Source organism: Triticum urartu, chromosome 7A, assembly GCF_056163025.1.
Source record: "Triticum urartu cultivar PI428250 chromosome 7A, HENAU_Tu73, whole genome shotgun sequence".
NCBI lineage: Eukaryota > Viridiplantae > Streptophyta > Magnoliopsida > Poales > Poaceae > Triticum > Triticum urartu.
Genome location: NC_141879.1, coordinates 549995553 through 550009102, shown reverse-complemented (window position 1 = coordinate 550009102; position 13550 = coordinate 549995553). Strand labels below are relative to the sequence as shown.

At 50.3% G+C, this 13550-nt stretch overlaps 2 protein-coding genes and 1 long non-coding RNA gene across 8 annotated transcripts; 1 reads left to right on the top strand and 2 right to left on the bottom strand.

Moving 5' to 3' along the window:
• Nucleotides 1–546: 546 nt before the first annotated feature.
• Nucleotides 547–6033, bottom strand: LOC147960382 (uncharacterized). Its single transcript, XM_087533310.1, has 2 exons — nt 6008–6033; nt 547–1417 (listed from the first exon to the last, which is right to left on the bottom strand). Exons 1-2 carry the CDS (start codon nt 6031–6033, stop codon nt 550–552), a joined length of 894 nt encoding a protein of 297 aa, XP_087389436.1. The 3' UTR covers nt 547–549.
• Nucleotides 6034–7112: 1079 nt separating this feature from the next.
• LOC125520520 (uncharacterized) lies at nt 7113–13137 on the bottom strand. 6 transcript variants are annotated; one of them, XR_015610428.1, is made up of 4 exons: nt 12819–13137; nt 9700–10985; nt 7479–9611; nt 7113–7391 (listed from the first exon to the last, which is right to left on the bottom strand). It is a non-coding gene; the product is annotated as an uncharacterized LOC125520520 (long non-coding RNA). The 6 variants fall into 6 exon arrangements; XR_015610429.1 differs by having other exon boundaries at nt 7479–9606; XR_015610426.1 differs by having other exon boundaries at nt 7479–9845; nt 9927–10985.
• LOC125520519 (putative LRR receptor-like serine/threonine-protein kinase At3g47570) lies at nt 10827–12602 on the top strand. The gene is made up of 2 exons (XM_048685474.2): nt 10827–11840; nt 12001–12602. Exons 1-2 carry the CDS (start codon nt 10877–10879, stop codon nt 12393–12395), a joined length of 1359 nt encoding a protein of 452 aa, XP_048541431.2. The 5' UTR covers nt 10827–10876; the 3' UTR covers nt 12396–12602.
• Nucleotides 13138–13550: the final 413 nt, after the last annotated feature.

Here is a 13550-nt window from a genome sequence, read left to right as displayed (position 1 = left end):
CGGGGGCTTAGCTGCAGTCTAGTACTCGCCTAAGTATCTGAAAATCCTACCGAGTGGTGAGCCAGCCTCCCACTTGGAGGCTTAGCTGCAGTCCAGTAATCGCCTAAGTACGAAACACATATGAATCCTCAAGGACGACGAGGTGCAGGTCGACTGCCACCTTCTCCATGAGAGCTTCGCCACAAATACAATGTGCGCTCCATCCTGCTCTGCAGTAACGAGGTGCAGGTCGACTGCCACCTTTTCCTTGAGAGCTTCGCCACAAATACAATGTGCGCTCCGTCCCGCTCTGCAGTAACAAGATGCAGGTCGACTACCACCTTCTCCTTCGGAGCTGCGCCACAAATACAAAAGTTGTCTCGAATGAAGAACGATTCCCACTGGACGGGGGATTCATGAAGATATTTAACGATAAACCAAGTTCAGATAAACCCTAAAGGTTTCGGACCACAAACCGAAGTGCTCGGGCTTTCAGCCCGAAAGAGTTTAACGGTTACAAAAACCACTCGGCATCCCGAGGCAAATTTAAGGTGAGGCATAAAAATTTGTTCACTCCGCAGGAGGAGGACTAGCAGGCTCGACGAACTCGTCTAGGTCGACGCCGTCGGCGATCCGAGTGGCTGCAGCGATGAAAGTCTCCATAAAAGATCGGAAGTCATGCTTCTGGGTGTTGGCGACCTTGATTGCCGCTAGCTTATCTTGACGCACCTCCTTGCAATGGACGCGAACCAGAGACAGGGCCACATCAGCTCCACATCGGGCAGAAGATTTCTTCCACTCCTGCACTCGATCAGAGATTTCGTTAAGTCGAGTCATCAGGGACTCGAGATCATTCTGGGGCATGGTCTCTGGCCAAAGTGTCGGGTCGATCCGCGACATGGCGACCTTCAGTCGAGCCAAGTAGTCCACGACACCGTCGATGCGGGATTCCAATCGGAGCAGATTCATGGCAGTTTTATCTTTTACGGGAGAATTGATTGGGTCCAAACCTGGCTCAATCCGCCCAGTCTCCTCCTCGAAGTTCTGGCAAAACTCTGCATTCACGATCCAAGGATAAGTCAATTTTCGTACACTGAGTCGACATAAAAAATCAGTCGGAACAAAATGTGCACCTTCAAGCTTGATGAACAACTTCTTGGCAAGGCTCCTCAGATAGCTCTCCAGATCGTCCCTCCTGTGAGCAATGCTTTCCATCTTCTCGCCCAGGATGAGATTCTCCTTCTTCCAGCGCGAGCACTCCTTGTTGGCGTCATTCAGAGCAGATTTCAGCCTGGTATTCTCTTCTTCCAACTGGCCGACCGAAGCTAGTTTTTGTTCAGCTAGAGCGGTTCTGTCGTCAGCCTCCTTTCGAGCAGCATCCAAATCCTGATCCTTCTTCGTCAGAGCTTCTCTCAGTTTTTCCACAAAGAAATGATGCCTGATTCAGAAAGAGCAGAAGGGTACTCAAGCCTAAGACAGACCAGTCGACAAATTCGTTTTACCAGTGGCGTCGTCCTTGACCCTTTGCAGCTCTGTCTTGGCCAGCTCCAAGTCAAGGTTCAGTTGGATCTGCTGTTTCTCCAAGTCAGCAAAGCGAGCTCCAAGATCACAAGATTTCTGAAATCAAAGAGGAGAAGTTATTTTTACAGCGAAAAACAACAAAGTCAATAAGTACTAAGGCTATGGTCGACTGCCCGCAGTCCACCATAGCCTCGGGGACTACACCCAGTGGGTGCACTTTGCGTGCCCCCACCGGTTCTGATCCCACTCGACCGGCCCGCCGGAGTCAAGTGCAGGGAGTAAAAAAAGAAGAGAGAAAGAACTCAGACCACAGTCGACTGCCAGCAGTCGACCGCGGTCTCGGGGACTACACCCAGTGGGTGCACTTGGCGTGCCCCCACCGGTTCTGACCCCACTCGACCAAACCGAGTGGAAGAGACAAACTATCAGTTCGGTTTACACTCGACAAAATACAAAGAGTACAGTCGACTGCCCGCAGTCCACCGTAGTCTCGGGGACTACACCCAGTGGGTGCACTCAGCGTGCCCCCACTAATTCAAAGTTCAATCAACGCACCCAGTGGGTGTACTAACACAAAGATTTTCAGAGCAAAGATTTTCGGAAAGAGTCTTCAGATATCATATCCTAACAGAACAAGCGGCGACCAACTAACCTGAACGTTGCTTTGGAGAGCCGAGCTGGCTTCGTAGGCAGCCTGACTGGCGTCCCGCACCATCTTCATCTTCTCCATCATGACGCCCGCCTAGCGTATAGCTTCCCTGGCAGCATTCACTTCGTCTTCTGGGACATGATGGGTCGCAAACACTGAAGGTGGGTCGACAGGGGCCTGAGCAGTCGACGAAGAAGGCAAGGCACTCGACAGTGGCACGACGAAGGTAACAAAACCCCGATTGGCGTCGCCAGTGTCCTGAACGACTGATTCCGCCCTCGGCGTCGACTGTAGAGCCTCGCTTGCAGGAGCTTGCCTATTCTTCCTCGTCAAAGACCTCTCGGGCTCTTCATCATCATCGGGGAGGTCAATAATGTTGGGAGCTGTGCAAAGTTCAATTGCCAAAATCACGTCACCCAATGATGCACATTGCAGTTGAATCGACCGAACAAAGACAATATGGCAGAAATCATACCCAGATTAGAAGTGACCGCATCCTCCATCACCTCATCATCGTCCCTGTAAGCTGAGGTCCCGGAAGTGGCAGCGCTGACGGTTCCAAAGTTCGTCCAGTTAAAACAAGAAAAACAAACAGCACGGAGCATCGAGTGAATACAAAGAGACACACTCACGCGGAAGCGACGGGGATATCAATCTTGATCTTCGGCAACGCCTTCCGAGTCTTCGGCTCTGCAACTTTGGGGTGCTTTGGCGCCTTCTCAGTCAGGGTTGGTGAAGAGATCCGAGGACGCTTCGAAGACTGACCAGCCTGAGCAGTTGCCTTTTCGCGGGCGCTCGGTCGTTCTTGGTCAAGCTTGGATCGCCTCTCCCTGCGAGGGGGTGACTCGACTTCTTCTCCATCGCTTGAGTCGTCGCTTCCTCCATCCCCTTCACCGTCGGAAGTCCACTCGCCACTGTCGCCGCCACTCGCCTCGCCTTCCAGAGCTTGCTCTTGCTCTCCGTTGGGCATTGAATACATTTCAATAATGGCCTGAAAGAAAGCAGGGAGAACAAAGTCAGTCGACGCAGTATAGGCAGCTGCGCGAGTGAATTCAGATTACAAGCAAAAACTCAGAATCAGACCTTCTCTGGTGCATGAGACTGGTCGAATGGGGGAACTCTCCTGGCTCCCCTGGGGTTATCCTTGTTTCCAGTAATGCCCGACAGCCACTTCTCCAGTGTGTCGTCATCGACCTCCTCCGGGTGAATCCGAGTGGAGTCTTCAAGACCCGAATACATCCACATCGGATGGTCTCGGGCTTGAAGAGGCTGGATGCGCCGCTGAAGGAAGACCTCCAAGAGATCCATACTGGTGACCCCGTCATGGATAAGCTGGACCACTCGCTCGACCAGCACCCTCACCTGCGCTTTCTCCTCTGGGTGCACCTTCAAAGGGGATGGTTTCCTCACTCGGTCCATGGTAAAGGGAGGGAGGCCAGTCGACCGCCCTGGCGTCGACTGGTCTTTACAGTAAAACCAGGTCGACTGCCATCCGCGAACTGAGTCGGGAAGAATCATGGCCGGAAAGGAGCTTTTCCCTCTCATCTGGATACCAAGACCCCCACACATCTGGATCACTTGAGTCCTCTCATCACTCGGATTAGCCTTTTTCACTGTTTGGGAGCGACAAGTGAAAATATGCTTGAAAAGACCCTAGTGAGGTCGGCAACCCAGGAAATTCTCACACAAAGAAATGAAAGCGGCGAGATAAACGATTGTGTTGGGAGTAAAATGGTGGAGTTGTGCCCCAAAAAAGTTCAGAAATCCTCGAAAGAAAGGGTGAGGAGGCAAGGAAAATCCACGGTCGACGTGGGTGGCAAGAAGAACGCGCTCACCCTCCCGGGGTTGCGGCTCGGATTCCTTCCCCGGAAGCCACACCGAGTCATAGGGGATCATCCCTCCCTCGGCCAGGTCGTCGAGGTCTTCTTGGGTGAGCTTCGAGTGGATCCAATCGCCCTGGATCCAGCCCTTCGGCAGGCCGGTTCGCGAGGAGGATCCGCCCCGACTGGTCGCCTTCCCCTTCGACCTCGCCGTCGCCTTCTTTGCCCGCTCCAGAGCCGCCGTCTTCTCCTTCCCCATCGTCGCTGGCGAGACGCATACGGGACGGTGGCGCGAGGGCGAGAGTGAGCGCAGCGGAGGAGCGTGAAGAAGAGAAGAGATAATGGGGACACACTGTTCGGGAGACCCCGGTCCAACGCCTTATATGAGGCCGCTTCCGAGTGGCTGACTGGTAGGCCCGGGCGGTTCTGTCAAATCCTGTAACAATCGCGCGCGCGATACGTGGCGAAAAAGGTGGCACGGGGATTGAGGCGGCTCCGCTCTATCCCATCCGATTACTGCGGCCTCCCCCGTCCCGCGCGCTTCCCAAAATTCGGATCCCACGAAATCTGCGGGCAGCGGAACAACTTGTCAGACCAAAGATCTCCTCCGCACCGTCACTCGGAGCCTTTCAAGTAAAGAAACTCACTCGACAAAAACCTAAGAATGGATCAAGGCGACTGGAAAGGAAGTCGCTGCCATCGCTCAGGTTCATTGATCCGAAACAAGAAATGCTCACGGCATGAAAAATGAGTCGGAGAAGTGCTCAATCCCTTTCCCACTCAAACCTCGATCTATTCGGGGGCTAATGATGAAGCTATGTACCTAGGGTAGGGGCATGGACCTGTCCAAACTGACCTACCCAAGGACATCTCCAGAAGAAATCATCTTTCAATCGACTTGGAGGTGTTCCACTCGACAGACTCGAAGATACTCGACCAAGACCAAGCCACTCGACAGTCAGGAGACCTAAAGGCACTCCGCATGCTAATGGTCGGTTATTAAGTAGCTTTTATGGTCATCATAGCACTTTATTACTAGCGTTACCAGTAACGCCTTGCCTTAATGTACATTGAACCCTTTGTAACGTGGGCTGGCTGGGGTCCTGGCGCACTCTATATAAGCCACCCCCTCCTCCGAGACAAGGGTTCGCACCCCTGTAATTCATACACGCATAATCCAGTCGACCGCCTCCGGGCTCCGAGACGTAGGGCTATTACTTCCTCCGAGAAGGGCCTGAACTCGTAAACCTTGCGTGCTTACAACTTCTCCATAGCTAAGTTCTTGCCTCTCCATACTTACGCCCTACACTACTGTCAGACTTAGAACCACGACACTCCCCCCCTTGGCGCGCACACCTATGGCCGGCCTCCTCTCCTCCCCCCTTTATATACGTGGGGAGGGGGCACCCCAAAGACACACAAGTTGATCTTTTAGCCGTGTGCGGTGCCCCCCTCCATAGTTACACACCTCGGTCATATCGTCGTAGTGCTTAGGCGAAGCCCTGCGTCAGTAACTTCATCATCACCGTCGCCACACCGTCGTGCTGACGGAACTCTCCCTCGGCCTCAACTGGATCAAGAGTTCGAGGGACGTCATCGAGCTGAACATGTGCTGATCGCGGAGGTGTCATGCATTCGGTACTTGGATCGGTTGGATCGCGGAGGTGCCGTTCGACTACATCAATCGCGTTACTAAACGCTTCCGCTCTCGTTGCTATGCATCTCCTAGATAGATCTTGCGTGATCTTAGGTAAAAAAAATTGAAATACTGCGTTTCCCAACAGGTGGCTGCCTCCTTCTCTTGGATTTGGACCGACAGTGCGCGGGGCTGGGCGGGCACCGGAGGTGCCAGCCACATGCGTGACGGGGCAGCTTCAAATCTAGGTTCGTGCTCGGGCGGGCCAGGTCAGGGCCTATGGTGGATTGGAGCAAGTGCTTCGGGTAGGAGAGGTAAGGCTTGGCTTGGGATGTGCTCGCGGGTCTCCTCTCGGGTATGCTGCTCGATGGTGGTGGTCGTGTTAGCATTGCGTCGGTGCACGGATCGGCGCTGGTGACCATGGACATGGCGTCGTTTGAGCTCGCTTGGCCAAGGGCTAGGGCTGGCTCACCGGCAGCCGGCGGCAGTCTCAGAGTTGTGTCTCTCTCGGTCCACCGGGATTGGCTAGGGACGCAGGTGTTGGTGCCTCCTACGATGGAGGCGCCGACCCAGACTCGGAGACAAATGTCGGGCTAGGAGTATATGGTCTATCGTCGCTCTTCCTACCATGGTTGAGTGCGTTGTGATGTGAGCGGCACATGCTATCTAGTGACAGGGATGCCGGGGCGGCGGCTTCGGATGGCGGTTCGCATGGTTGCTCTTCGGCGGGCATCATTGTTGTGGGGGTGGCTCCCCTCCTGGGTTGTGTGGGCAACGGGAGGTGTTGTGACGGGTAGCTCGGACGCGCCGTCTCTCTCAGAGGGAGGCGTCCTGATCTGGATTTGGGGATCTAACTCCGTCGTGTTCCTCATAGCGGCCTCGTGGTGGCACGGGTGAGTTGCCGAGCGAAAGCTCCGTGCCTTGGTGTCGCGCTCTTTTTGAAGACGTCGATGTGGTTCTTCTCTCCGTGTCAAGGCTCCGGGTGAAGATCTTTGTTCGTGTGAACTCGGTAGCGGCGACCCTCTGCGCCGTTCTCCATCTTGGGGCATTGTCACGGAGCTTAGGTATGATATGTCGTAGCGTGGGGTGTGTTTAGTCCTTTCCGTGCTCTTTCCGCTGGTAGCATAGTCGCGTGTGTTCTGTGTCTGCCGGTTATCTCAGGATTGACTTTGTAAGAGGGCTACCTCACCATCTTGTACCGTTCCGCCGTGTACTTTTTCCGATGTTGCTTTATATATAAAACAGGGCGAAAGCCTGTTTCGAGAGGGATTGATTACGACGAAGGCGAGACAACAAGGTTGGATCAGAGACAGCAGCCAGCAATTATGATGAGCGACATGTAAGTTTGTTGTTCGGTGGCAATGCACCGGCACCCAGCTAGTCATTGTAAATGCCTTATACTCCCTCCGTCTCATAATGTAAAATGTTTTTGCAAGCTATGTTATAGTAGTATGCAAAAATGTCTTACATTATGGAACCGAGAAGTAGTATTCACAACGCAAGCTCATCGATGAATTGTGTCATATATTCAGCTATCCTTGTTTCCCTTAACATTCCGTAAGCAAGCAAATGATTGTGACCTTCATATCTCTCTTACTACCATACAGAAACAAAATCAGCTCTTGTAGAACGATACAGAACATCCTGAGATGTCATCGGCGTCGGCATATGCTTCGGAGGGAGACCTGCTGCTATCCACAGTCTGGACAGTCTGGAGAGGGCAGACCTGTGCAGCCGTTTGGGTTCTCTGCGACGATGTTCAAAGTAGTACTCCACATCAGGCCATCTGAAAAGAGAGTATACTAGGACGTATTCTCAACACGACATGCAGGCGTGGGAAGTTAAAAGAACAACGAATGCACGGCATACTTACGACTGCCGCAGTTCAATCCTATACGGCCATGTACACCAACGATCAGCAGCAGCAGCGCGAGGAGGGCGAGAAGCCGAGCAAGCAGGCGGCGACAGTCGGGCAGCATCTTCCCGGATTGGCGACGCGCTCCTCCGTGAGTTGCCATGCCGCAATGCTTTCAGCACCTATATATAACGCTCCAAAAGGTATGCCTTTCTTTCTTGGGGGAGAAAGATCATGATGAACTCTGCTGACTGGGGCGGCCAGAAGATAGGGAGAATTAAAATCTTCGTTGACTGTAACCTGTGGATCATGAGAGTGACTTAGGGTGCAACCACCCCGGACTTCGTCGCCTCTTATCGCATATGGCACGGAAAAGTCTGCATGGATCTTCGCCAAGTTAAGAGCCCGAGATCTTGCTTCTGTCGACTGTTGTTCAGTCCACATCATTCATCAGAAATGTCTCTTTCGCTCTTGTGATCTATTCGTTCCAAGTCTCAGAGGCATGCCAGTTGACATGCTGACATACGTGTGGAAGTGGATTCCCTGTCCTGGATGTGCAATTTGGTTCAATAGTTGTACAAATCGGCGCCTTAGGGCATCTCCAACGCCGATCCTCAAACCTCCCGCATGAGTCCGGACACCATCCCCACCTAACCCAACCCAATGGCTGGTTGTTCTGTGCACAGAGTTTAGCTCCACATTGCTAGTGGAGATTGAGAAACACCAATGTGATGTTCTACTCCTATTGTAGCATGAGGAAGAGAGAGCAACAACGCGCGTGCTCACCGAGTTTGAACTGGTAATATGCAGCTTGTTGGAAGATTATTTCTAGGCGAGTTTGGACTCCTGTAGTATAGCATTTAGGGAGTTTAAGTGACTGAGTTGAAATGGTCTTATTTGGATTCCTTAATTCATGCATCATTATGTAGTTTGGACTCCAACTTCCAACCCCCACCAGCAAGTGGTGCCTTGAGTACGTCTTCACACAGTACAGTACAGTAGAATATAAATATGAAAAATTGTCCGTTTGACCATCATGTAATTTGACCATCTCAAAGTTGAATTGGAAGAATAATCTAAACTGATGCTTGATTGGCTGAAGGCCTGGTTGATTATTCAACACAAGGCCGCCTTCATTAGGTGCTGCAGCGCTGCAGAATGATCCTCAGACCGACTTGCAAGCCCTTCAGTGCCTCAAACTCCATCCCGGGGTGTCGCGAGAGGACGACCACAGCGCATTGCAGCTCTCAAGTGAGTTCTCCATTGCCTTCTTGTTCCACGAGCTTGACCGGTCGTCAGTCCGTTCCTCAACTAAACTGTCGAAGCATGTGTGATAGAAATTACATGTCTACTCAGGCTCTGGGCACTCTCAGTTCCTCACTTCCCCTGGTCCTTGTCCTCTGCTCCCTTGTTTATGCATCTTCATTAGATTCTATAGCACCCCAAAATGATTCTAACACCGACCTCCATGCTCTCCGCTGCCTTAAACTCCATCTCACGACCTCTGCTGGACTCCTGGCCTCATGGAAAAATGACTCGCTGCAATTCTGCAGTTGGTCCGGTGTTACTTGCAGCAAGAGACATGCATCTCGTGTCACTGCACTGGACCTCGAGTCACTTGACCTCGATGGACAGATACCACCATGTATCGGCAATCTCACTTTCCTCACAAAAATCCACATCCCCAACAATCAACTTACTGGCCAAATACCACCTGAACTTGGGCAACTAAATAGGCTGCGGTACCTTAACCTCAGCACAAACAATCTTACTGGCAGGATCCCAAGCACTCTGTCTTCATGCGTTCACCTTCAAGCTATTGATCTTGGAAGCAACTCCCTTGATGGTGTGATCCCCCCAAGCCTGAGCCAATGCTCAGATATGCAGCAGCTCAGTTTGGGTCACAACAAGCTCAGTGGAGGTATCCCAGAAGGGTTGGGGATGCTCCGAAACCTTGCAGTTTTACGTCTTGCTACAAATAGTCTGACGGGCAGCATTCCACGTTCACTTGGAAGCAGCTCTTCTCTTCACTCTGTTGTTCTCACGAACAATAGCCTCACAGGACCTATCCCGCCTCTCCTAGCTAATAGTTCCTCACTTCAACTTTTGGCCTTATCAAACAATCACCTGAGTGGAGAGATTCCTCCTGCACTGTTTAATAGTACGTCACTTCAAAAGTTATTACTGGGAACAAACAGCTTTGCTGGGTCCATACCAGCCTTGTTGAACATTGACTCACCCTTGCAGTATCTTATCTTGCAATCAAATAATCTTTCTGGCACCATACCTTCCTTTATAGGGAACTTTTCCTCCCTTCGCTGGCTCTTGCTTGGAGATAATAATTTCGAAGGTAACATCCCCATGAGTATAGATGAAATTCAAAACCTGGAAATACTAGACATCACTTATAACTTTTTGACAGGGAGTGTCCCAGCCTCTCTTTACAACATGTCAGCACTCTCATACCTTGGCATGGCTACAAACAATCTTGTAGGGGAGCTTCCACACAACATTGGATATACCCTTCCAAGCATCCAAACTTTGATTATGCAAGGAAACTGGTCCAAGGCCAAATCCCCACTTCACTAGCAAACACAACCAATCTCCAGGTGATCAACCTCCGCAATAATGCATTCTATGGCAGCATTCCATCTTTTGGGACTTTACCCAGCCTAGTCGATCTGAATCTAGGCACGAATCAACTTGAAGCAGGAGACTGGTCTTTCCTATCCTCGTTGACAAATTGCACACAACTGGTGAACTTACGCTTGGATGCAAACATCCTTCAAGGAGTCTTGCCGAGTGCCGTTGCAGGCCTTTCAAAGAGCATAGAGGTACTGTTACTAAGATCAAATAAAATTTCTGGCACCATACCACATGAGATAGAGCACCTCACAGGCCTCAAGCTTCTTTACATGGAATGGAATTTGCTTACCGGGAATCTTCCTGAATCAATTGGAAATCTTCCCAACTTGTTTGTCTTAAGCTTGTCCCAGAACAAATTTTCTGGACAGATCCCACTTTCAGTTGGTAATTTGAGTCAATTGAGTGAGCTTTACTTACAAGAAAACAGTTTGAGTGGCCCAATCCCAGGAGCTTTAGGAGACTGCAAAAAACTGCACATATTGAACCTCTCTTGTAACAGCTTCAACGGAAGCATACCAAAGGAGCTCTTTACTCTTTCCGACCTTTCTGAAGGTTTGGACTTGTCTCACAACCAACTCTCTGGAGAAATACCAATGGAGATTGGCGAGTTGATCAATCTCGGTCCACTGAATATCTCCTATAACCAACTGTCTGGTCAGATACCATCTACTCTGGGTCAGTGCGTCCAATTGGAGTCACTCCACATGGAGGGCAACCGTCTTCATGGAAGAATCCCTCAATCTTTTGTGAATTTGAGAGGCATCACTGTGATGGACCTATCTCAGAACAACTTAACAGGTGAAATCCCTGAATTCTTGAAGCTCTTCAAGTCTATGAAGCTTCTCAATTTGTCCTTCAACAACCTCGAAGGATCAGTACCTGCAGATGGAATATTTCAGAATGGAAGCAATGTGTTCATTCAAGGAAACAAGAAGCTATGTGCGAGCACCCCATTGCTACAGTTGCCACTTTGCAATGCAGAAACATCCAAACAAAGGCACACCTCCAACATCTTAAAGATAGTAGGATTTACTGCTCTTTTTTTGGTCCTGGTATCATGCTTCGGAGTAATTATTTGGAAAAAGAGAAAGAAAGTCACACGAGCAGCTCATCCATCCTTTGAAAAGTTACAGAAGTTTACATATGCTGATTTATTGAAAGCAGCAAATGGTTTCTCTTTAGACAACTTGGTTGGTTCAGGAAAATATGGGTCCGTGTACAAAGGTAGAATTGAGTCCGAAGTACATGAAGTTGCTATCAAAGTTTTCAAACTTGATCAACTTGGAGCAACAAAGAGCTTCCTCGATGAGTGTGAGGCCCTGAGAAACACGCGTCATCGTAATCTTGTACGGGTGATCACTGTATGCTCAACAAGTGATCCAACAGGAAATGAGTTCAAAGCTCTTGTTCTTGAATATAAGGTAAATGGCGACCTCGAAAGTTGGCTCTATCCAACATTCCACGAGCATCACCTGAGAAGGCCGTTGAGTTTATATTCAAGACTAGCAATAGCAGTGGACATAGCTGCTGCTTTGGATTACCTTCATAACAACTGCATGCCTCCTATGGTCCATTGTGATCTGAAGCCCAGCAATGTCCTTCTAAATGACGTCATGGGCGCATGTGTTGGTGACTTCGGATTGGCTAAGTTCCTACGCAATTATTCTTATTCGAGCATCGGTGGTTCTACAAGCTTAGTGGGACCAAGAGGATCAGTTGGATACATTGCACCAGGTAACAATTTTCTCAACTGAGCATGGTACATTTTTCGAGAATAACTTGTAGGCTCTTGTGGATATGAAAATTTTACTTTCTTTTCCACAGAAAACCTTTGATTCATGTGGTCAAATTATGTTGTATTAATTAACGGTTTCAATAACTACACATATTGCAGAATATGGCTTTGGGAGCAAAATCTCCACTGAGGGTGATGTCTACAGTTTTGGAGTCATCGTCTTAGAAATGCTCACAGGAAAGCGCCCAACTGATGAGATCTTTAAAGATGGCCTGAGCCTTTACAAATTTGTCAAAAAATCATTTCCAGAAAAGATTGGCGAGATTCTTGATCCTAGAATCGCTCCATATTATGGGGACCAAGATGAAGAAGCAGGAGGTACTTTAGGCCAGGAAAATCATCATCAAATGGCTGGAATAATGAGCTGCATCATCGAGCTCGTTAAGATTGGCCTCCTGTGCGCCGCGGAGATACCTAAAGATCGCCCCGCAATGCAGGATGTTTACATTGAGGTCATCGCAATCAAAGAAGCATTTTCAGCACTCCAGGGCTGAGCAGAAGTAGAGCTGTTTCATTGCTCACATGTTGCTGGTTCATGACGGCTTACGTCTTGTTTGCTCTACATAAGGATTTTTTTTCTTGGTTGCAGCCGTGTTATGTTGTGAATTGTCTTCCACTTCACTGGTAAATCTATGTTTGTGGTGTATGTATAATGTGGTTCAACCCATAGTAAATAAAGCTCATGACAGGAACTTTTGTTTTGTCTTGGCTAATTTCTATCCCTACACAGCTACACCTAACAATGTGGAGTAATACTCCTATACTAAAAGTACTTTAAGCCCGACTATATGAGTCAACGCCCTGGAGATGTTAAACTTGCATAGTGGTAATATCAAACCAAATTGTTAGACCTGAAAATTGGGGTGCGTGTGCATCGGTATCGCATTGTTCCTTACACAAATCAAAGAGCAGCTTACCTCGGCCAAGGAGGGGCGAGGGATGCGGTGGAAGGATTCCGGCTGCCCCTGAGTGCCTCGGCGCGGAGGGCGGACGCGCGCGTGGACGAGGGGCCAGAGGAATGAAGGAGCAATGGATCCCATCCAGATGATGAGCCACCTCCTCCGACGGGCCGCCTTTCCCCTCTCGGCCGAAAGCCGTTCCGAGTTGCTTCCCCTTGCCCCGTCTCGTTGGTGGCTGGTGGGGCCGTGGGGTGCGCCGGCGGGGGTTGTGGCTTCGACGCGCCGGGAGTTATTTACCCAAAATCATCATATTATGGGCTAGGGAAATAAATCGGTACCACATTTGAGGCATGGCACAAAAAACCACCAACAATGAGATTAATCTGTAACGCAGAGCACTGATAGTCTAATAAGTTTATGAAAACAGCGAAACTGACAAGTTGGGCCCACATGTCGGGCTGATGTGGCGACGACTAAACGCTTTGACCAACTGATGTGGCAAATGAGATGCGGATCCCACCTGTCAATGACTAGACGGTCATCTTCTTCCCAAATCTCTCTCTTTGAGGCATTCCATCAAACAGCTCTTAGGCGCCATTCATTTTCCTCTCGTGCCAGAGAGAGCGAGCAGCTAGCACGTCCGCCTCTCCATGGAGCGCCGGCGGCCACGTGCCCAGGCCGACGAGGAGCAGCGCCCAGCCTCACCGCGCCGGCCGACGAGCAGCGCCCAGCCCCGCCGCGCGCCCAGGC